General features: G+C 39.7%; 1 protein-coding gene across 2 annotated transcripts in view; it reads right to left on the reverse strand.

Annotated features, from left to right (window-relative positions):
• sv2ca (synaptic vesicle glycoprotein 2Ca) overlaps positions 1–25,653 on the reverse strand; it is a 126,033-nt gene that overhangs the window by 29,337 nt on the left and 71,043 nt on the right. For both annotated transcript variants that reach the window (XM_057831262.1, XM_057831261.1), the window contains exons 3-4: positions 18,830–19,010; positions 15,036–15,187 (exon numbers count right to left, since the gene is read on the reverse strand). In XM_057831262.1, the coding sequence (XP_057687245.1) occupies positions 15,036–15,187; positions 18,830–19,010 (333 nt within the window). The remainder of the gene's footprint in view (positions 1–15,035; positions 15,188–18,829; positions 19,011–25,653) is intronic.

Raw genomic sequence — 25,653 nt, forward strand, 5'->3', positions numbered from 1 at the left:
TGAAACAAAAACAGCGCTCGCAATAAAAGTCAGACAGCAAATAAAACAATAAAATCGATAAAATCCGAAAACATTAAAAACCCTTAAGCAATAAAACCAGGCCCTAATCTGGGGAAAAGGCGAGTCTAAAAAGGTGTGTTTTTAACCGAGACTTAAAAAGACCTAGATTCGTAGTAGTGCGGACCGCAAAAGATCGGTCTTCCCACTGTTTTAAGTTTCGACCTCGGAACATGTACAGTAAAAGAAGCTGGCACGTAGAACGAAGAGTCCTGTCAGAGTTACGGAAGGTTGAAATTTCCGATAAATAAGAAGGAGCCTGGCCATTAATAGAATTAAAAACAAAGAGTAAATGTTTGAAATCAATTCTAAAATGGACTGGAAGCCAGTGGAGTCATGATAACACGGGGGTAATATTCTCACGTCTAGGTGTACTTGTTAAAAATTGAGCAGCAACATTTTGAACAAGTTGCAGATGAGCAATTGAGGACTTGGGGAGACCAACATTAAGTGCATTGCAATAGCCTTGAGCTTATAAAAACGTGAATTGCTTTGTCAAGGTCGTGGCGACTAAGAAGGGACTTCACTTTGGCCAATAGAAGGAGCTGGGGAAAACTTGCTCTTACAACAGAACTAATCTGTTTTTCAAAGTTCAGCCTGCTATCGAATATCACTCCCAGATTTTTAACGTGTGTCTTAAAGATGATCAATCAATCAATCAATCAAATTTATTTATATAGCCCTTTACAAAAACCCGAAAGGCCCTCAAAGTGCTTTACAACAAAACATGGCTCAAGATAAATAAAAGGCAGGAAAATATTATACAATGACATTTAAAAAATAAAGTAAAACAAAGAGCGCATCACAATAAAAGTCCAGCAAGTAAAACAATAAAACCGATAAAATCGAAAAACATTAAAAAAAAGTCCTTAAGCTAATAAAACCAGGCTATCCTAATCTTTGTAAAAGGCGAGTCTAAAAAGGTGCGTTTTTAGCCGAGACTTAAAAAGACCTACATCCGTGGTGGTGCGGATTTCGGAGGGAAGGCTGTTCCACAGCCTGGGGGCAGCAACCGCAAAGGATCGGTCTCCCCACTGTTTAAGTTTTGACCTCGGAACATCTAAAAAAAGCTGGCCGGTCGAGCGAAGAGTTCTGCCAGAGTTACGAAAAGTTAAAATTTCCGATAGATATGATGGAGCCTGGCCATAAATAGAATTAAAAACAAACAGTAAAAGTTTGAAATCAATTCTAAAATGGACTGGAAGCCAGTGGAGTGATGATAGCACGGGGGTAATATGCTCACGTCTAGGTGTACCTGTTAAAAATCGAGCAGCAGCATTTTGAACAAGTTGCAGCCGAGAAATCGAGGACTTGGGTAGGCCAACATAAAGTGCATTGCAGTAGTCCAGCCTTGAACTTATAAAAGCGTGAATTGCTTTTTCAAGGTCGTGGCGACTAAGAAAAGGCTTCACTTTGGCTAAGAGACGGAGCTGGAAAAAACTTGCTCTTACAACAGAACTAATCTGCTTTTCAAAGTTAAGCCTGCTATCGAATATCACTCCGAGATTTTTAACGTGCGTCTTAAAAATGTCAGCCGGAGCACCAGAGTTGGGCTCAAGGGCTTTCATCATGGAAGGTGTGCCAAAAGTAATAAATTCAGTTTTGCTCTCGTTAAGGTGTAAAAAGTTTTGTGCAAGCCACTGCTTCACATCAGAGATGCACTCCATCAATTTAGCAAGAGCAGTTTTTTTGTTAGGTCTCAGGGGCAGATAAAGCTGCAGGTCATCAGCATAAAAATGAAAAGTGATATTATGTTTTTTTATAATTGATCCTAAAGGTAGGAGATAAAGCGCAAAAAGAACAGGCCCTAAAATAGAGCCTTGCGGTACCCCGCAAGACAGAGAAGATTGTGAGGAGGAAAATTCCCCAATCATTACCGAGAATGTTCTATGTTGTAAATACGATTTAAACCATTTTAAAGCGTTACCACGGATACCTATGAAATGTTCTAAACGAGATACAAGGACTGAATGGTCAACTGTATCGAATGCTGCTGTGAGGTCCAGTAAAACAAGGATAGCCGGGTTTCCATTATCCACAGAAAGAGCAATGTCGTTATGAACTTTTAACAATGCTGACTCAGTGCTGTGTCTGGACCTAAAACCTGATTGGAACTTGTCAAGGGTGGAATTCGTCTCTAAGAAGGTTTGCAATTGAATAAAAACAACTTTTTCTAAAACTTTGGAAAGGAAAGACAAGTGGGAGACAGGTCTAAAATTGGACAGCACAGAGGAGTCGAGATGGGTTTTTTTAAGAAGGGGTCTGACTACAGCCTGTTTGAAGGCAGCTGGGACAGAACCGGAACTGAGAGAGGTGTTTATGAGGGACAGCAGACTTGATCCAAGGCAACTAAAGACTTCCTTTAGAAGGCTAGCTGGTATTACGTCTAATGGACAGTTAGTGGGTTTCATGCCACTAACTATTTCGGTGAGAGTTGACAATGAAATATGCTCAAATTGCTCAAAGGCATTGGCATGCTAGCCAGAGCGCCAGAGTTGAGCTCAAGGGCATTCATCATAGAAGGTGTGCCAAAAGAAATCAATTCAGTTTTGCTCTCTTTGAGATGTAAGAAGTTTTGTGCAAGCCACTGCTTCACATCGGATATGCTCTCCATCAATTTAGCGAGAGCAGTTTGTTTGTTGGGTCACAAGGACAGATAAAGCTGCAGGTCAAGAGATATTATGTCTTTTTGTAATTGATCCCTTAGGTAGGAGATAAAGTGCAAAAAGAACAGGCCCTAAAATAGAGCCTTGTGGCACCCCGCAAGATAGAGAAGTTTGTGAGGAGGAAAATTCCCCAATTAGAAGGTCCTATGTTGCAGGTACGATTTGAACTATTTGATGGGGGAAAATATTAAATTATGCTTTTGTGATGTATAATTGCTTCACCTTGTTCCCATAGTTAGGAGACGCGCTGGAGAATCTCATGAGATAACTTGTTTTGCACCATAGTATTGTTTTACTACACGCCTGGGTCCCATAGAGATAACTTGTTTTGCACCCATAATATTGACCATTTGTTGGCATCTGTTGCAGCACAGCTCACTTGCCCCATGTGAAAAGCCCTTTTTCAAGGGGGCTGAACCAAAAGTAGCTTAAATGTTTGTGATTGGACGGGGCCGCGCCGCTCGGGGGCGGAAGTTGACCTCTCCGTCTCCGAGGGGTGCGTCCTTACAAAACCGGACACTTCCGGGCGACCCGTGAAGTCCGCCAGGGGTCACGTACGGATCGCCTGGCTTTGCCCCTTTGCCGCTTTACTGGAGTGTTGCTGGCTTCCCACTCGTTTGTCACGGTAAGCGATTTTCATTGCTAGGGGACACTTGGTTGTGCTGTAACGTAGCGCGGGGATTCTGGGGTTGACAAACTCAAATCTAGCATCACGTTACCATTTGTTTGCTTGTTTTTGATATCTGTTTGCTTGCTCTTGTGGGATTGTAATCAATAAATCTCATTTATTCTGCATTTTCTAATCATTAAACATTGTCTATTGAGCAAAAGTGTGCCTGTTACTGATTCACCGCGAACCTGGAAATTTCGGAAAACACCATTGGAGCGTCACCACAGATAGACATGGCCTAATTTTGAGGTGTGAGTGCCCAAAAGTAGCGGAAGCAATGAAGTGAAATAATTTATTTTCTATAGGCACAAATGATTTTGCAAATGACAGTTTACTCCAAACATCAAATTAAACTAAAAAAACAAATTAAACAATACTGTATTTTGGGCCCGTAAAAAAAAAAAAAAAAAAAAAAATCTGGTGCAGTGATTGAAATTTATTGTGTGCTGTATCTAAATTGTCTTGGGGGGAAATGAAAACAGCATGAATATTAAGTTAAATGTACTGTCACTGATTCAGGGTTTGTGAGGAAGCCCCCAACCCCCTAAAAAAATTGCTGCAGTGCCAGTCGTGACCTCCCACGTCTCTCGGCAGATCGTGCCTCATAGAGATGCTTCTCAACAGGGAGCACTGCCATTATCCATTACCGGGCGTAGGCGGTAGTCAGTAAGCGTAAGGGGGTTAACGTTTTTGTTTATGCCAGAAAATGTCTTCTCAGGATTAATCTCAAAATATAATCTTCTTTAATAGCAACATACTTACTGCTAGTTTCCAAACAAGGAAGTGGATCGTCATTGGAGAGAAAGAACAAAAAAAGATGTATAGTTACATCCAGGTAATACGATTTACCCCGTCTCACTTTCATTTGAAATGCGGCCCAATAATTGTCGAATTAATATTTATATAGTACTGTTAGTCTTAAAACAATAAATGTCACTCAAGGTTTTACTACTCAACAGAATAAATTGGCTCTTGGTCAGACTGCGTTTGTTACTTGTCTTTTTTCAGTGTGCACAGAGTGAGTGATAGGGGGAAATCGAGAAAGGATGGAGTTGTTCAGCACTGATTGCCTTTTGTACAGAAATGGAGCTTAGCTTCTTTCCCCTCGGGGTTTGTGTTTTACTCACCCCATTGGAAATCTCATTACAAGGATTATGTACATAATTGACTACAGCTGGTGGACCAGCTCAGCACTCCCTCACAACTACTACTCCTACTACAATCCCATGTTTAAAGATACAGTAGATAGCTTCATCAGCTTACATATAAATATAAGCACAGTACAACAGTACAATTTACCGTAATGTTCGCACTATAGACCCTACTCACGTGACGTCACAGCCACGCCCCCGCGCCATGTTGTCCATATACTCGTCATGTTAATGCATTAGCGCTTTGTAAATTCCTCCTATTATGGCGTGTTTTTCTGCTCGTTAACATTAATAATCAAAATGGTGAAGTCGTGTGTGGCGGTCGGTCGCAAAAACAGAGAAGATAGACGGAGAGACTTGAAGTTTTACCGTATTCCGAGAGACCCGGAGAGGAGACTGAGATTGACTGCTGCAATTCGACGAGAAAACTGGGCTCCAAACGACTACCACAGATTATGTAGTGTTCATTTTATATCTGGTAAGATGCATTTAATATATATTTAGAGGGTTTTGGGCTAACAACCACAATTAAGATCATTGCTAGGCTAATCGCCGACAACATACACTCAGACGTTGTGAATGAACTACCTGAAAATATATAATTATAAGGGGATAATCAGACAGTTGTCATACAATTAATTTACAATTTCACTATTGAGGTCAAAAGCCAAAAAATAAATTCAACTAGGGACAATCTGGAGTAGTGGTATCGCACTTCATATTTATTACATATTATATATGTATGTAGTGAGAGTGCTATCGCTAAACCATATAAACATTAAAAGCCCTAGCTCCATTGACAAATGACATGAAATACATTAGACTTGACAGTGGATGTTAGCAAGAACAAAAGATTTTGAATTGAAAATTTCGTAACTCACCTTCCGAGCACAAGATTCCTGCCGAATTTTCGTGTACGAGGACCTGTTTCACCCAACCAGCAACGTAGCATTTATAAGCCTCCAAGCTCTTAAAGTTTTTCAAACTTTCGTGAGAATAGGCTGATTTTGTGTGGACAAGATAGTTGTAAATATCAGGGTCAGGCAAAGATGGCGAAGACAGCGGGTCGAAAAACATAGATTTAGGCATCAAATACGGATCTGGCGAATGGATAAACTGAAGCTTTTCCACGTAACGCCTTTTATGCAACGCATCCAATGGGTTTACAGCGTCAGATAACACCAGGGCTTCCATGAATTGCTCTATAACTTGCACGACTAATTGAAAACAATGAGAATAGGTCTAAAAAATAGGTACAATATGGCGGCCGGATACAGCGACACGTCATTTTGTGACGTAGGTGAGTAGGGTCTATAAGGAGTACCTGACTATAAGCCGCCACCCACCAAATGTGAAACGGCATTTGTTCATAGAAAAGCCGCACTGGACTATATGCCACAGCTGTCCTCACTGCATTATGGGATATTTACACCAAGATATTAACCGGCAGTGTTGTTAATAACGGCGTTAGAATATAACAGCGTTACTAACGGCGTTATTTTTTTCAGTAGTGAGTAATCTAATTAATTACTTTTCTCATCTCTGCAAGTTACCGTTACTGAGGATGAAAAGGCGTGCGTTACTATTAGGGTTGTTCCGATCATGTTTTTTTGCTCCCGATCCGATCCCGATCGTTTTAGTCTGAGTATCTGCCGATCCCGATATTTCCCGATCCGATTGCTTTTTTTTTTTTGCTCCCGATTCAATTCCAATCATTCCCGATAATTTTTCCCGATCATATACATTTTGGCAATACATTAAGAAAAAAAATGAATAAAACTCGGACGAATAAATACATTCAACATACAGTACATAAGTACTGCATTTGTTTATTATGACAATAAATCCTCAAGATGGCATTTACATTATTAACATTCTTTCTGTGGGAGGGATCCACGAATACAAAGACTAGTGACTTTGTATATTGTGACTAAATATTGCCATCTAGTGTAGTTGTTGAGCTTTCAGTAAATGATACTGTAGCCATGCCCAAATGTATGATGAGAAGTGGAGCCATGACTGTGCGTAGTGCTACCAATTGATATATCTTCTCTGCGTTGAGAAACAACATAAGGTGTTAAGAAAAAGATCAATTGCTACCTTGCTTCCCATGATATTTCTAATCGTAGGGAGAGGGATTGTAAGGCTTTAGCCAATTAAAAAAAGGCTCCAAAGGCTGCCAAAATTCACTCTACTCATTTTACGCTGCCTTTTATCTCACTATATAGGTAAAACGGCGCCATTACAGATTGAGCGCGACAATGCGTGAGTTGGTCGTGCAACGCATGCATTAATTGTGTTAAATATTTTAACGTCATACATTTTTTTAAAAATTAATTACCGCCGTTATGGGGATAAATTTGATAACCCTACCTTAAGCCTAAATTAAAGACTGGATGAGTGTAACATATTATGTCTGTAACGTTAAATACAATTGGAAAATAATTTAATTAAAAAAAAAAAAAGGCATGCCCGATATTTTTTTGCCGATTCCGATACTTTGAAAATGTCGTGATCGGACCTGATCGATCAGCAGCTCGATCGGGACATCTCTACTCAAAACCTATTTTAAAGCAATAAAACTGGCCACTGCAGGGCAGTAGCCCATTTTGTAAGTGAAGACAAATAGTCAGGAAGCGGAAGTTGGAGAGATCTTGTGAAGACGCGAGAAAAATGTGCAGAACGATCGGGGAAAAAATGCAAACGACACTGGAGGAGTGTTTTGAAAAGATGAGACAGACGGTTATGGCCCAACAGCGTCAGGTTCCACACGCGTTCTGCGGAGCTCACGTTGCGTTACTCCTGAGCCCGTGCTTGAAACCAACGATGAAGATGATAAAAAAAGTGAGACCGATCTTGATCCGGACTCATCAGATTACTGTGAGCCACCTCATTCAACCGGGAGCAGCCGGGAGCCTTCCCCGTTGTTATGTGCGCAAATAGTTCAACAGTTCAATAGTTTAGTTATGTGTAAATAAATTGTTACTTTGCGATCAAAAGCTCTATTTGTCTTGTTGTTTGTTATTTTGTAAAAGGAAAACATTATTCAGATGTTTGGGATGTAACTAAAGCAAAAATAGCTGTGTTAAAGTCAAAGTTATGTTTGAAATGTATGCTTTGACAAAAAGCTCAATTTCTCTGTTTTTTCATCAGAAATTGGAAAATTGCTCAAACTAAATTTTCTAATGCTGATTTCTAAAGAATGGGAAAGATATGAACTAACTTTCTTTTCTGCTGAAAGAAGAGAGTCTAATCTTTCTTTTGGTGGGTTCGATGTTTATATAGCAATAGAACCGAATTTTCTGTGGGCCTTGCAAAATCAGACAAAATCCAGTAAAACGGCCAGGAGCGAAGGGCCTTGCTCCGGTGAAAATGGCTGGGAGTGAATGAGTTAATGTACCTCAAAGTATCTTATTTTTTCAGTCCTTAGTAAATGTTGAAGTTGTTCATCTTTACAGACAGCAAACAAGGCAATTCTGGTTTTTGAAGCTTTTAACTTCCTTCACTTTTGACAATTTGTAAAGCTGTAACACACATATGTGCACTTACGTACAAAACAACAGGCATTTTAACAATAAAACACTTGACACAAAACAATTGGTGTTCAAACGTCTATCTAGTCTGATCAATGTAAATTTAGTAGGTTAAATTAGCCTAATTTGCTTAACAAAAGTCCGCTAGCTTAAATGCTACGAATGCTAATGTATTTACAATTCTCATAGCAAGTCGCTCACACATAACTCCACAAACTTAAAGCAACAATAGGTAACTTTTCAACCTTTATAAAATATTTTCATAACATTTGTAATAATATATCGACTGACAACTAGTTGGATGACACCTCTTATATATCTTGAGGGGGTCTGAATCGCTTTCACCGACACCAACTTTGAGGTGGGTGGCAGGAACAACAAAAAAAACTACAAATGTGCTGACTGGCATACGTTACTTCCGCCTTTCCCCATTAATTATAAAGACGGAAGTCAATGCGAACATTTTTGCACGAATTCTGTACAGATGGCAGAGCAACAAAAGAGACAAAAAGTTTTGTCTGCGGAAGAAAAAAAAGTAAGGCTACCATTATATATAGAATAAACATCTGCCCGGCTTTCCCTCGCTGGCATGAACCCTCCCCCCAACTAAACTCGTTTGCGCTGACAAGTTCGGGTGGGGTGGGGTGGTTAGCCACATTAAGCCACATTAAGCCACACAGTTGCTAACCGTCATATGCTATTGTTAAGCCACAACTGGATTCATTACCTTATTACTTTTCATCCAACACACAGCTGCTGGAAACAAAAATGTTGTTTAATCCATCTACAAGCTATGGGAAGATTGATTGATTGATTGATTGATTGATTGATTGATTGATTGATTGATTGATTGATTGATTGACTGATTGACTGATTGATTGATTGATTGATTGATTGATTGATTGATTGATTGATTGATTGATTGATTGATTGATTGATTATTTTACAACACTGCATTGGACGGTGTGTGTTGGACCTCATAATAATAATAGGGCTGTCAAACGATTAAAATTTTTAATCGAGTTAATCACAGCTTAAAAATTAATTAATCCTAATTAATCGCAATTCAAACCATCCAAAAAATATGCCATATTTTTCTGTAAATTATTGTTGGAATGGAAAGATAAGACACAAGACGGATATATACATTAAACATACTGTACATAAGTACTGTATTTGCTTATTATAACAATAAATCAACAAGATGGCATTACATTAACATTCTGTTAAAGAGATTTATGGATAGAAAGACTTGTAGTTCTTAAAAGCTAAATGTTAGTACAAGTTATAGAAATTTTATATTAAAATCCCTCTCAATGTTTCGTTTTAATAAAATTTGTAAAATTTTCAATCAAAAAACTAGTAGGTCGCCATTGTTGATGTCAATAATTACACAATTCTCAGCTCAAATCAGTCGCACCCAAGCGCCAGCAGAGGGCGACATAACTCCAAAAAACACAAGTAACAAGTGCTCATGACCCTGTGCTGTCATTTTAATCTGTTTGAGCGGGGCATCTGCGTTAATTGCGTCAAATATTTTAATGCGATTAATTTAAAAAATTAATTACCGCCCGCTAACGTGATAATTTTGACATCCCTAAATAATAATAATAATAATAATTTTTATTTATAACGCACTTTACATTTGAGGGAAACGCAGGGCTGGTCCTCATGGGAAACACAGTCTTCCTTAAGACAAAAAGCTTTTGTCCACCGGCATCGCTAAAATCGACCAAAACTGAAACCTACCAAGTGTTGCTGTAATTACAAATGCATAAAAAATATATATATAAGCTGAAACAACTTACAGCCTTATGAGGGCCAAACCTCAGCTATCTTTTGTCCTACATAAGTATAACACCACACCATCCAGTCAAACGTCTGAGTCTGCTTCTCAGTCATATACAGTAAGGCAACAGTCCAGCCAGACCTAACGCTGCCACCAGAGCTAAAAACAAAAAACAATATTTTTGGACATTTCAGATTCGGGTTACATCGCCAGTGTAGGAATGGAACTTGTTCGTAACCCGGAGACTACCTGTACTGTTATTTTGGTCAACCAGATTCTTGCATATGTGCTGTCATGTCAAACTAACAATCAATCAAAAATCTGTAGTAATGGTTGATGTAACTTGAATAATATGTTCAGCATTCAGTGAATTATATTTTTTATGCACTTACTGAAATGTTTGTTTTCATGCTAGTCTGTAGAAAAAGCTTACATCAAACAGTGTTACGTTACCGCTGAAGAACCTTGTATCAAATGCAAAGCTCGGCACTGACACACACATTCACTCACACATAAGTCCTATCACATTCACTGACGTCACAAGTTGGCCAGCGACCGGGCTGGCCATAAATCACCTCGAGCACAAGCTTTGTCCTGGTCAAGCAAGGAGAAAAACCTAATTATGCTTGATCAAGAAGAACACTTTGTCAAGATGGGGAATGGAGAGAGACAGATAGAGAGAGAAAAGAGAGAAGGGTGAGGTAATAAAAGAAAGGACAGCGTTAGAGCCAACAAAACAACTAAAGGATGGGCATGTTGGAAGATGGACAAAATGCAATTAGTAAGCTCTTCCGCTTATTTCATGTATTAAAGATTGAACGAAATTGAAGTAATTCATTCATAATGTTGAGCTTTCTAAACTTGGTCCTGGGAGAAAATCAACACTATTAGCCACTGTTGGTAATAATGGTATTAGAGTATAACGGTTTTTCTAACGGCATTATTTTTTTGAGTAGTGAGTAATATAATCAATTACTTTTCCCATCTTTGCAACGCCGTTACCGTTACTGAGGATGTGAAGGGGAGCGCTACTACAGTTTGGTTGAATGAAGCACGAGCTGTCTGATTTTTGTCACACATCAGCTGCCTGCCTGCTTGCCTGGAGAAAGCCTGGTACCATTCAGTTGAATAGTGAAAAGTCTCAAAACCTATGACCATAGGTGTATCTAAGCAAAGAACGTATACTTGAACAAATAATGCTGATGCCATTAGCCATTAACATTAAACTGCCTGTGACAGAAAAAAAGCATGTTTATTTCATATTATACGTGGAATTTTATGCTCCTGGATATGGGTGGGTATATTTATTCAGTTTTTGAATCCCGTTCTACGAAAATGAGGGACTTCCGGCCACGGTCTCGGATTGAGGAAGAAGGTGAATGTGACTTCAGCCGACTAACCATCTCATAATACAGCCATTACTATGGTATGCAGAAGGACTGTGGGTTAATTCGTTTATTTTTTTGCGTTACGCCAGCCCAATATGCTGCAGGCTTTTGTTGCTACACCAGGGAGAGTGGTTTGAGGCTTTTTGGATTTCCAAAAGATCCTGAAGAATGGGCAAAACAAGCCTGACAATCAAGAGACCATTGGATGGATGACTCAGTGAGTACGTGTTTTATGTTATGTTAAATACTGGGATCATTGCAAATGTATAAAAAAAGGATGTGACTTGCATTTTGTGGGTGACAATGCTCCCTGTCCACTGAGAAGGCCACTCGGCCGACGACAGGCGGCTTGTCGCACACCATGGTCGTCGGCCGATGAGCGTCCGTGCTCGGGCAGCCACGCACTCTCATCTGCGGTTCTCTATTGTGTAGAGACTTCCACCCTTCTCTACCCTCTTCGTGTGCCCACCGAGAGAACACTATCCTCGGCTTGGGCTCGGGTAGCCACACGCTCCAACATCGGCTAGTTTGTCCACCGGGAATGTGCTATTTTCAGCATTCATTCCCCTCTGCGTCCTCGGCGACGAGCACTGCCTGGCTGCCGGGGCCGCAGCAGAACGACGAGTCAAAACTTGCTCGCCGCCGAGGGCTGGCCGATCGGTGAAGACTGGTAGTTTTGTGTGATTTTTCGTTTTCGAAAGGCGAGACAGATACTTGGCAGAGCCGCTCGGTTCGGGTTAGCATGGAACGTCTCCTGTTTTTTTTACGTTCTTTCCTCCATCTCCGAAGCCAGGGCAGGCAAATGACAAAAGTCGGACTAACTGCGGTGGCATAAAATACCGGTCGGGAGATGCAAGAAATCGGCAGTTTCCCTCACACCCTGCTCTGATGCCATCCTGGTTCATAGCCTTGTCACCTCCCACCCTGATTACTGCAACTCCCTCCACTTTGGCCTCCCTCAAAAGACCCTCCATAAACTGCAGCAGGTCCAGAACTCAGCCGCTCGCATTATAACACGTACCACATTCGTCCACCACATCACTCCAGTTCTCTGCCAGCTTCATTGGCTCCCGGTCCACTTTCGCATCCAGTACAAAGTTCTCCTCCTCACTTTCAAGGCCATCCACAACCTTGCCCCTCCGTACCTGTCTGACTTCCTCCATACTACAACTCCCTCCCGTGCCCTTAGGTCCTCAAACTCCATACACCTGTCTGTGCCCCCCGCTCGCCTCAGTACCATGGGCAGTAGAGCATTCAGCCGCTCTGCTTCCCGGCTTTGGAATTCCCTGCCAACCGATCTCAGGAACACCGACTCACTCCCTGCTTTTCAATCCAAACTCAAAAACTCACCTGTTCAGACTCGCATACCCATGATAACCCCTGATTTCTTATGTCTTACTGTCCAGCTAATTATCTTCATCTATCTTTTAGTCTTTAATCTGTCTAATAGTTCTAAAAGACCTGGAGTGCCAGAAAGGCACCTTGAAATAAAATGTATTATTATTATTATTAGTTTTGACTAAAGATGTCCCGATCGATGCCGATCGATCGGGTCTGATCACGTCATTTTCAAAGTATCGGAATCGGCAAAAAAAATATCGGACATGCCTTTTTTAATATATATATACTGTATATTAGGGGTGTGACAATATATCGAAATGGTGATATATCGTGATACTTTGTATCCCAAAAGGTTATCAATATGCTCCTGCCAAGAATCGAGATATCGTTTTAAAAAGGTGGCAATGTTTAAAAAAAAATTTTTTTTAATTTTAAAAAAAAGGGACCAACAAGTTGCTACCAAAATCTTCCACCATAATAAGAGTCTCAGGTAACTCTAAGGCTGCCTGTTTGTTAGTTTGTAGAATATCCTAGAATGATTTCCTGACCAACTTATCAAAAAGCGTATCGCCATATCATCAGATTATCGTTATCGTGAGTTTAGTATCGCAAATCGTATCGTATCGTGAGGTAACAAGAGATTCACACTCCTACTGTATATATATATATATTTTTTAATTTAAATAGTTTTCTAATTGTATTTAACGTTACAGACAAAATATCTTACACTCATCCAGAGTGTTTAATTTTGGGTTAAAGTGGGGCTGTCAAATTTATTGCGTCAACGGCGGTAATAGCATTAACATATTTAACGCAATTAACACATGCGCTGCACTACCCACTCACGCATCGTCGCGTTCAATTTATAATAGCAAAGTACTATGTATACATAGAACTAAAAGGCAACGTAAAATGAGAAGAGAGAATTTTGGCAGGCTTTGAAGCCTTTTTTTTCAATTGGCTAAAGCCTTACAATCCCTCTCTCAACAATCAGAAATATCGCGGGAAGCAAAGTGGGGAAGGAAGGTAGTAGTTGATCTTTTTCTTAACACCCTATTTTACTTCCCAACACTGAGAAGATATATCAATTGGTACCATTACGCACAGTCATGGTTGCATTTCCCATCATGCATTTGGGCAGAAGTTAAATGGCTGAATTATCATTTACTGAAAGCTCATAAAAATCCACTAGATGGCAATATTTAGTCACAATATACAAAGTCACATTTGTCCTTTGAGAATTACAAGTCTTTCTATCCGTGGATCCCTCTCACAGAAAGAATGTTAATAAACTAGATGCCATCTTGAGGATTTATTGTCATAATAAACAAATACAGTACTTATGTCATGTATGTTGAATGTACAGTATATATTCGTCCGAGTTTTATTCATTTTTTTCTTAATGCTTTGCCAAAATGTATATGATCGGGAAAAATTATCGGGAATGATTGGAATTGAATCGGGAGCAAAAAAAAAGCAATCGGATCGGGAAATAACGAGATCGGCAAATACTCAAACTAAAACGATCGGGATCGGATCGGGAGCAAAAAAACATGATCGGAACAACCGTAGTTTTGACCATTATGCAGTCATTTAGCCCTGTCGTACTGAGTAAATGCATTTTTAATATTTCATATTCCATTTAGCTCAAGACATGTGCTAAATGGAACACAGAATGCTAATGGTCATGTGTTGTCATGACCATACCATTTATTTAGCAATTTGGGAAAAATACTTAGATAAAAATAATGTCCTGTAAAAAAAAAAATTTGGTGTAGAGAGATTAAAACAATGATGACATTTTGCTGTCGCATTTTCCACATTCTGAATCTTCCCCCTCAATGGGCTGAATTCTAAACCAGCTGAAATCATTACTCTGCCAACAGCATCACCAGCTGGAGGCGCTAGAGTGCTACACTGACAGGCGGGGCGAAACGGCAGATTAAAAGACTCATTTCTCATCATCAGCACTTTGCCAATTTGTTGTATATAGTCGAATCATCTCAAAATATGATTTTAATTCACATAATAATGCTATTTTAGATTTTTTTTTTTTTTAAATCTTGTCACAGGCACTTTAAGATAGTGGACTTAAAGGTAAAGTTATGTGGTTATTTTTAATACAAAACATATCACTCTAGTTTGAGAGGAAATTTCAACAACTATAAACAAATTAAAGCCTCTTTTTTGAAGAATTGTTCAATTTGTGCCAAAAAAGCAGTTTTTTGTGAGGTGAGTTGAATTTACTGCCACTATAAAGTGCTCATATCTTAAGATTCAAAGGGGGAAAAAAATCAGCAAAATCATGAGACCAGTCCCTCATATCACAAGGTTACGCTGTATGCAGAATTATCCTGAAGTGGGTGCATCCACATGCCTACTGCGTAAAGCTGATGAATCTAACTTGTCCAAGCAAGTGTGATACAGTTGCTAAACTCACCATAATGCGGTATAATAGCCCAGGCCATTGCAGATGCGTAGATCTCGCCAATCATCCAAAACATACACAGCCAGCTCAAGTGTTCTCCTCTCTTCTCCCTTGATAAAACTTCTGCAAAGAAAGAGAAAACAATGGGGACTGCACCTCCTATCCTGCAAGAAGCACAGAAAATAGAAATTAGAGATTTCCAACAAGTATATATGGCAGCAGTTACTGTACATGCTTTTTTTTTACTTAAATTTTCTAATTCAATTAGGCTTTTCAATTAAATTCCTTGGACTACAGCAAAACATGACACAAAGCATACAACCTAATTTCATTTAAAGGTTGCGATGACAGTTTTTAATTACCCGAGGCCACAGATGCAATTACTGCTGTACCTCCCTAAAGATCAGATATAAAATCACATTATGTGTACATGTAGAATACATAGCACTGGTCTAAAAAGCAAAACGTTTCCTGGATAAAATATGTGGGACTTAACTAAATTTGAGTCACTAAAAAAGAAAAATTAGGTCAAAAGTGTCAATTGCCTTTAGTTTTTAAGATACAGTATCTGGCCGAAAAGGTAAAAACTAAGCAATTTAGGCGAAATGTATTGCACAAATACAGTGGGGCAAATAATTATTTAGTCAACCACTAATTGCGCAAGTTCTCCCAATTGAAAATATTACAGGCCTGTACTGTAATTGTCAACATGAGTAAACCTCAGCCATGAGAGACAGAATGTGGGGGGAAAAAAACCAGAAAATCACATTGTTTGATTTTTAAAGAATTTATTTGCAAGTCATGGTGGAAAATAAGTATTTGGTCACCTACAAACAAGCAAGATTTCTGGCTGTGAAAGAGGTCTAACTTCTTATAACGAGGTCTAACGAGTTACCTGTATTAATGGCACATGTTTTAACTCATTATCGGTATAAAAGACACCTGTCCACAACCTCAGTCAGTCACACTCCAAACTCCACTATGGCCAAGACCAAAGAGCTGTCGAAGGACACCAGAGACAAAATTGTAGACCTGCACCAGGCTGGGAAGACTGACTCTGCAATAGGTAAAACACTTAAGAAATCAACTATAACTATAATCTATAATCTGGGGCTCCATGCAAGATCTCACCCCGTGGCGTCAAAAAATCCCACAACCACACTGGGGGGCCTAGTGAATGACCTACAGAGAGCTGGGACCAAAGTAAAAAAGGCTACTATCAGTAACACAATGCGCCGCCAGGGACTCAAATCCTGCACTGCCAGACGTGTCCCCCTGCTGAAGAAAGTACACGTTCAGGCCCGTCTGCGGTTCGCGAGAGAGCATTTGGGTGATCCAGAAGAGGACTGGGAGAATGTGTTATGGTCAGATGAAACCAAAATACAACTTTTCGGTAGAAACACAGGTTCTCGTGTCTGAAGCAGAAAGAATACTGAATTGCATCCGAAGAACACCATAACAACTGTGAAGCAATGGGGTGGAAACATCATGCTTTAGGGCTGTTTTTCTGCAAAGGGACCTGGACAACTGATCTGTGTAAAGGAAAGAATGAATGGGGCCATGTATCGAGTCATTTTGAGTGAAAATCGCCTTTCATCAGCGAGGGTATTGAAGATGACACGTGGCTGGGTCTTTCAGCATGACAATGATCCCAAACAAACAGCAGGGCAACAAAGGAGTGGCTTCGTAATAAACATTTCTAGGTCCTGGAGTGGCCTAGCCAGTCTCCAGATCTCAACCCCATAGAAAATCTGTGGCGGGAGTTGAAAGTCCGTGTTGCCCAACGACAGCCCCAAAACATCACTGCTCTAGAGGAGATCTGCATGGAGGAATGGGCCAAAATACCAGCAACAGTGTGTAACAAGCTTGTGAAGAGTTACAGAAAACGTTTGGCCTCCGTTATTGCCAACAAAGAGTACATAACAAAGTATTGAGATGAACTTTTGGAATTGACCAAATACTTTTTTTCCCACCATGATTTGTAAATAAATTCTTTAAAAATCAAACAATGTGATTTTCTGTTTTTTTTCCTCCACATTCTGTCTTTCATGGTTGAGGTTTACCCATGTTGACAATTGCAGGCCTCTCTAATATTTTCAAGTGGGAGAACTTGCACAATTACTGGTTGACTAAATACTTATTTTCCCCACTGTACTAGTGTTTTGGAAGTGGACAAAGTGCATTAATGTAGAGCTGTCCCAACTAGTGGACATAATCCAAGGGCGTAGGTTTGCATAGGGACATAACGCTACCAACTTTTAAGGATGCTCAAATTATCCCCACTGACTTTTAAGCAACCTTATTTGCATTATATAATGACTTCAGTTATATAGGTCATTTAGATTGTCTTCCTATATGTACTAATTTATCCTACCATTATTAAGTTAATTACAATACTTTCATTTTGTTCAGACTTACACTGACCCCTTTTCACTCACTGAATGTGCCATTTCCCCCCCCTAAAACGCACATTTGATTGGCTGATGACTTCACCCCCCACCCCTCCCCACACACACACCCATTCACAGCCTGACAGAAATACAACATACCGCCCCTTCATAGATGAGGGATATTAAAAGTTTTTTTCCGCCGCCAGCAGCCACTGTAAGTAATGCAAAGAGACTTCGATGTTGTGGAGGTGGGGAACCCTCCACTAATTTTGCTACCGCTACAGTGCTTCAAATCGATTTTACTCACTGAGATGTCTTGAAATAAGAAAAACAGCTAGCGGAAAATAAGCTTAACAGACTTATTTTAAGGAAAAAGTTTGTATATTTAATCTTAAAAGAAAAACTTGTTTGTCAGAAATGTTCTTAATTCAAGAACATTGTTCAAAACATTATTTGAAAGAATATTTTTCTTGATTTAGGTGAAACATAACCAATTTTTAGATGTATGAGCTCAATACGAACAAATAGTAATATTTACTTAAAAGTAAGTGGAAGAATCTTACGCATTAATCTGTTAGCTAGCCTTTAACACTCAAAAAAAGATGGAGAAAATTATTTGACTAGATTTAACAAAAATGATCAGATTAAGACATTATACATTTTCAGTGTGAAAGTTAGTATAGGTCAATAGAATAGAATGCCTTTATTGCAGATTTATTTTGCATGAATCATTTAGCCTATCAATTAATTAGGTTCATATTGGTGAGAAATGTAGCCCTGACCCCCATTTACCAAATATGTTGGTCTTATTAATGTCCCGTCCCCAGCAAAAATTGTACATGCAGGTTATGCTGTTGTATCGTCCCTACCAATATTAAGACCAAACCTACGCCCTTGACATAATCGATGACGTAAATGCATCGACGAGCACACCATCACGTCGACGGTTAATGAAGGGTTAAAAACAATATATGCATGGAAAGTTGCGGCGTGTTTCTACATTTGGAGGATAGAGGGCGCTGTCACGCGATTATGGCTGCTGCATTGCTAACATAATCGGGATCATGACTTAATAACCTTTATAAGGGCACTTGCTCAGTTAAGAGGGCAAGGGCCAGTGCTTGAGCACCACCTGGCATCTATGTGTGCACGCCAGTGGATGTAGTATATTCAAAGTGTTTTCAAACTGTCAATGTGCAGTGGAGGCAGCATGAATTAGGCTTTAAGCGATCATTAAATCAAATGGATACCAGCTCTTTGTCAGCAAAGGGAGTAATAATGAGCAAGAAGACAGATATACTCGATATAAAGGAATGCCAAGGAAACCCAAGATGGACACATCTTTGGCTCGACCTTTACAAATGACTATGGCAAACAAATTGGCCCTTGTGTGACCTCCAGTCTCAGCGGTCTTACCCAAACCCTGCAGCGATCCGGCAAACAAGGAAGACGCCGTATCCTTGGACAAATGAAGACAAGAAAGCGAAGAAGCCATTCGTGGACATGCAAATGAGGAGGCACTGTCTCCGGCCCACTTTGTCGGACATGCCTCCCCAAAAGAATGCTCCCAGCATCATCCCCAGGTAAACAATGCTTCCTGCAAATAAGAGAGGACAGACACATGACTTTTTGCGTGTATACGTGGCCATCATAATGCGTCAAAAGATTTTTTTTTCTTGTTTTATAATGGTGTACCGTAATTTTTGGACCATAAGCCGCTACTTTTTCCCTCATTTTGAATCCTGTAGCTTATAGTGGAGTGTGGCTTCTTTGTTTATGTATTTGGGTTAATAGGTAACACTTTATTTGACAGTGGTGTCATAAACCTGCCACAAGACCGTCATAATTATGACATAACACTATCATGGGCATTAATGAATGCTTATGACCGATTTCATTAAGTGTCATTGTTTTCCGAAATTTCCAGGTTCGCGTTGAGTCAGCAACCAGCACACTTTTGCTCAATAGACGATGTTTATTGATTAGAAAATGCAGAATAAATGAGATTTATTGATTACAATCCCACAAGAGCAAGCAACAAGTATCAAAACAAGAACAAGTGGTAACGATGACGTTAGATCTAGTTTGTCAATCCCAGAATCCCTGCCTTACTGTTACAGCACAACAAACTGTTCCTTAACAATGAAAATCGCTTACCGTTGACAAATGAGCGGGGAGCCAAACGCTCCGGCAAAGCGGCGAAGGAACAAAGCCAAGCGACCCGTACATAATCGTCTGGCAGACTTCCGGGGAGTTGGGGGAATCTCCCGACTCTTATAGGCACGTCTGATGCGGGGACAAGGGTGGCCACTCCCTGTCCCCACGAAAACGCACCACCCGAACTCGTTAGACCCCCCCACCCCCCGCAAGGGTATGAGATTCCCCCCCAGTTGAGGCTCCCAGCGGTTAAAGTAGAATGTTTATTTAAGTTATCTTGTGAGATTCCCTCCTAACTATGGGACTCAAGCGCGTACTATGGTGCAAAACAAGTTATCTCGTGAGATTGCCTCCTGACTATGGGACTGAAGCGCGTACTATGGTGCAAAACAAATTATCTCGTGAGATTCCCTCCTATCTATGGGACCCAAGGTGAAAAACAACAGAAGTTGTTACAATCTAGGTCACAGAAGCAATCGTACATCACAAAGGCATAATGTGCTAATGTTAAGGCATCATATAATATTTTCCCCCATCAGTCATCCGGCAAATTATGCCACTAACTCCATTTATGTTCAGCTCAGATCTTTTACATCCGTTCTAAAGTGATTTGCCCGATGACACAAAATGACATCTGCCATAAGCATTCGTTAATACTCATGGCAGTGTCATGTCATAATTATGATGGTCTTAAGACAGTCTGATGGCGCCACTGTCAAATAAAGTGTTACCAAATACCATTTTATTTACAGCTGTATCGCTGCAATGCATGCTTGGAGGCATGTTGGATGACAACAGTGTTTGCAGCAGGGCATCAGAGGTTGACTGTCTCCTCCTTGGCAGCAGTGATTGCCAAATGAAGCTTCTTGAAGCAAACAGGCTTTGAAGCCAATTGGTTCAAAGCTTCTTGGTGGTTGATATGGTCTTATAATACCACTGTAAAATAAAGTGTTACCGGTTATCTTTTGATGTAAATATCCCATCACACAGTGAGGACAGCTGCAGCTTATAGTCCAGTGTGCTTAATCGTTGATTTATTGGGTTAATAGATAACACTTTATTTGACAGCTACGTCATATGCCTGCCATAAGACCGTCAAAGCTTCCTCCTGGGGTGACAGCCATGCACACCAATTTGTAGAGTGTGGCGTATGGTCTGAGCACTAATAGGCTGACCCCCCCCCCCCCCCCTTCAATCTCTGCAGAAATGCTGACAGCACTCCTGTAATGAGTCACATGACGTTTTGGAGGGAAAATGACAAGCAGTACTCAATTTGGACATTTTGGGATGTACATAGTTTCTAAGGGGTGGACTCACTTTTGTTGCCAGGGGTTTAATTTTAAATTTGAACGGGGTTCCTCTTAGATATTAGCTCGCTAGCTTACCTATATAAGTTTTTAATTACTCCCTATGCTCCCAATGCACACCTGGACCTATTAACACTAACGAGTCACATGACATTTTGGAGGGAAAATGACAAGCAGTACTCAATTTGGAGATTTAGGGATGTATGTAGTTTCTAAGGGGTGGACTCACTTTTGTTGCCAGGGATTTAGATATTAATGGCTAAATTTTGAGTTATTTTGAGGGGAAAAATAATTAACTCTATTAATAAGCTGCACACAGACTACTTTTCATTGTGTCAAAGTGTCATTTTGTCAGTGTTGTCCCATGAAATTATCTACCTAAATATCTGCAGAAATGCGAGGGGTGTACTCACTTTTGTGATACACTTTAGGTAGCAAACATCAGGGCTTAATTCATTAACACGACATCCAATACGTTTTCACTGGGAGGTCTTGAAGTCAATGTCTCCATTGATCTTCTCCTTGGGTCTTAAGCAACATCAATTGGATTCTCTTGCATTAGGTCTCAAAGCTCAGCTAGTGTTCACATTTTGCAGCACACTACGTATTTCACTGCAGCAGCCTTTTATTTCAGTCTTTATGATGTACAATTCAGGTGCAGGAAAGGAACAATGCTGAAATTCCGTGAAATATTGCAGGGAATATGCACATTTTATAAGCATGCATCTTTTAAACTTCACGTAGAGTTTATTGGTTTAGACAGACAGGCACCAAATAGAACGAGAAATCACCTGCATTCCCTCCTACGTGCAGTGCATTAAACGCAGTTGACAAATGAATATACCCTACACAGGACAGTCAATTACGCAATGAATTTATCGATGTTCTGTCCAGCTTACTGCACGCCATCTCGGCGTATGATGTCAGCAGTGCTGGCCCCAATAAAGAGCAGGGCAGTACACTGTAGTGTCACATATACTGTAACTCAAAAATAACCTCATGGAACAAAGAGAGGTCTGTCGCTAAATGCTAAACGGCCAAAAGAAAGGTTGGGAGTCATCTTAGGGTAAGATAATATTGTTTTCTATGGCCACAAGCAATGGCTTTTGAGCACTCTAACTTTTCGCTGGCAATGCTTGTATGTAGGTAGACTATATGTGAAGAAATATACTGTAGTGGTCACAATTGTAACAACACGAAAATGGAAGTACTAACAACTGTATTTTGAATGTAGTGCAGGCAGACGCTCGGGATTCAAGCGGGGAAAGCGGCACAAAGCCAAAAAAGCGCACAGAGTGACCAAAGCATGGACTTATTTCAACGAAACAAAGGAGGGTACACTGTTGTGTGCCAAGCTTGCATACAGTGGGGAGAACAAGTATTTGATACACTGCCGATTTTGCTGGTTGTCCCACTTGCAAAGCATGTAGAGGTCTGTAATTTGTATCATAAGCTCTCTTCAACTGTGAGGGACGGAATCTAATACAAAAAAACAGAAAATCACGGTGTATGATTTTTAAATAATAAATTTGCATTTAATTGCATGAAATAAGTATTTGATACATCACAAAAATCGAACTTAATATTTGGTACAGAAACCTTTGTTTGCTATTACAGATACCATACGTTTCCTGTAGTCCTTGACAAGGTTTGCACACACTGCAGCAGGGATTTTGGCCCACTCCTCCATGCAGATCTTCTCCAGAGCCTTCAGGTTTCGGGGCTGCTGCCGGGCAACACGGACTTTCAGCTCCCTCCATAGATTTTCTATGGGGTTGAGATCTGGTGACTGGCTAGGCCACTCCAGGATCTTAAGATGCTTCTTACGGAGCCACTCTTTAGTTGCCTTGGCTGTGTGCTTTGGGTCGTTGTCATGCTGGAAGACCCAGCCACGACCCATCTTCAGGGCTCTCACTGAAGGAAGGAGGTTGTCAGCCAAGATCTGGCGATACATAGCCCCATCCATCCTCCCCTCAATACGGTGCAGTCGTCCTGTACCCTTGAGCCTTGCAAAATCAGTCAAAATCCAGTAAAACGGCCGGGAGCGAAGGGGGTTGCACCGGTGAAAATGGCTGGGAGTGAATGCGTTAAGTTTTTTCATGTACTTCATTCAAGTGATTCGTGACATTCATTTATCTACTCTGCTGTTGCTCACTCCAATCCTGTTGGAAAAGTGAAGTCAAAATGTTCTGAATCTTTTTACTAGGGGTGTCAAACGATTAAAATTTTTAATCGAGTTAATTACAGCTTAAAAATTAATTAATCGTAATTAATCGCAATTAATCACAATTCAAACCATCTATAAAATATGCCATATTTTTCTGTAAATTATTGTTGGAATGGAAAGATGAGAAACAAGATGGATATATACATTCAACATACGGTACATAAGTACTGTATTTGTTTATTATAACATTAAATCAACAAGATGGCATTACCATTATTAACATTCTGTTAATGCGGTCCATGGATAGAAAGACTTGTAGTACTAAAATTTTCAATCAAAAAATAAACTAGTAGCCCGCCATTGTTGATGCCAATAATTACTTACACAATGCTCATGGGTGCTGAAGCCTATAAAATCAGTCGCACCCAAGCGCCAGCAGAGGGCGACAAAAATCAGAAAAACACAACAAGTACACATTTCACTGTGCTGTCATTTTAATGTTTGAGCGGGGCATGTGAGTTAATTGCGTCAAATATTTTAACGTGATTAATTTAAAAAATCAATTACCGCCCGTTAACGCGATAATTTTGACAGCCCTACTTTTTACATTCCATTTTTTTGCACTAGTAATGCCATCAGCATTTGATTTTATTGTTTATTGTGTAATATTGTGTTTATTGTGTATATCTTATTTATGTGTTTATTTATACTTTCCTAAATAATTTAAGTGTTCCAAATCCTTATTTTGAATTAATAATGACCAAAAAAAAAAATTAATTGCAAGATTAGCAACTAAAATATATATATATATATATATATATATATATATATATATATATATATATATATATATATATATATATATATATATATATATATATTATTAGACTAGTCGATCAATCGTTAAAAAAGTCTGCAGACTAATCAGGAGAAAAATAATTGTGTGGGACAGCCCTAGTTACAAGCATACAAACGTAACATTGCAATTAAAACAGCCATAGAAATATTTTAATTTTTTTATCTAACGTTGCAAAGAGGATCGATGTGGATCTTGTCAAGATGTACTTGGTTTTAACACAGTAAAAGCATTATCAATACAAAGAGTTTTGTGATTTCGTGAGCTCACGACATTCACTCTGGATCATGTAGCTTTACTTTTTAATCCTGTTGCATTCTAATGGTTCAGATCTTACATCTCCCATGGTGCACATGATGGAGCATGAGATAATGTAGCATTGAATCACACTGACATTCAGTCCATAGTCAGCTAATCAATAGAGAACATATTTGAAATGATAAAGCTGGACAGCCAGGCATTTTAATTAATGAAACTTCCACACTTTGCATGGTTACACACCACTGCTCCGCCATCGATTTAGAAGAGAAAAAAATCCGAGACCTCTTATGTGTCAGCAGACAAAGAAGAGGAACAAAATCGATACACGTCAGCTCAGTTGAGCGTAGTCTAAAGACAAACTGCGGCTGACTGTGAAACCACTGAGAGAAGATAAGTATTCTTTCTGACACATTACACAGAAAAATGTGAATGAAAGCCCACTCACACACAAGCATCATTGATGTGTGTAAAATACAGTTGAATTTTTGATGTGACCCACATGGACTTGGTGCAACGTCAGAAAATGACAGTGTGTCAGGAGACTTGTCAGACGGAGGTAAACGTTTTTGGCCCGTGATACCGCGCTGGCATGTCAAAACACATCACTCACGATATAAGACCAAATGAACCCCTTCGGACTCGCATTTTTTTCTGCTGGGCAAAAAAACAATAATCTGCGCTGATTTTTACTTTACTCAAACAACAGAAAAAGTTATTTTTTGGGGGTCAGGGAAATTTCATGCTTGTATAGACAAGTTTCCGTGGTACTTCTGCTTTACTTCTGCATTTCTTCCCGCAAACAATTTTTCCATCCAAAACAACAGTGGAGCTAGGGTAACATAACTCATCAAAATCCCTTAAAAAAGATTATTTGGAAATACTGCATCTATCTGCAATCATCACGACAGCGGAAGACAACATGTTCATGAAGGCAGATGTGCAACCAAGCTCATTCCACCACCAGTGGCGGACTTGGCAATTTTGGGGCCTAAGGCGAACATGTCCAGGGGCCCTCTTCATGGGTCAGGGGTATAAAAGGTGAGAAGGGTGTGGAGGAAATATGTTCCGGTACACTGGGGCTGTCCTAAACGACAAATTTTCTCCTGATTAGTCAGCCAACTAGTTTCACGATTAATCGATTGATCTAATAATTTTCTTTTTTTTTTTTTTTTTTTTTTTTTTTTACTAATTTCGCAATGAAATTTTTGTTGACGCTTATTAATTCACAAAACTATGTTGGAACACTTAAATTCTTTATTAAAGTACAAATAATCATGTAAATAACAAAAACTAAACCGATTAGAAGTAAAATTACAGTATATCATGTAAACAGGGAAGCGGAATGGTGTCTGGTTGCGTTCTTTCTGCGCATGCTCCGTACTGACGTGGTGACGTGACTTTGTGACGTAAGTAACGTCACTTGCAACATGGCTTTCAAGCACACGCACAGCGCACCCACACAACTTCGTCAATGTAAACCAGCAATCATCAT

The sequence above is a fragment of the Corythoichthys intestinalis genome, chromosome 3, assembly GCF_030265065.1.
Source record: "Corythoichthys intestinalis isolate RoL2023-P3 chromosome 3, ASM3026506v1, whole genome shotgun sequence".
In the NCBI taxonomy this organism is placed as follows: domain Eukaryota; kingdom Metazoa; phylum Chordata; class Actinopteri; order Syngnathiformes; family Syngnathidae; genus Corythoichthys; species Corythoichthys intestinalis.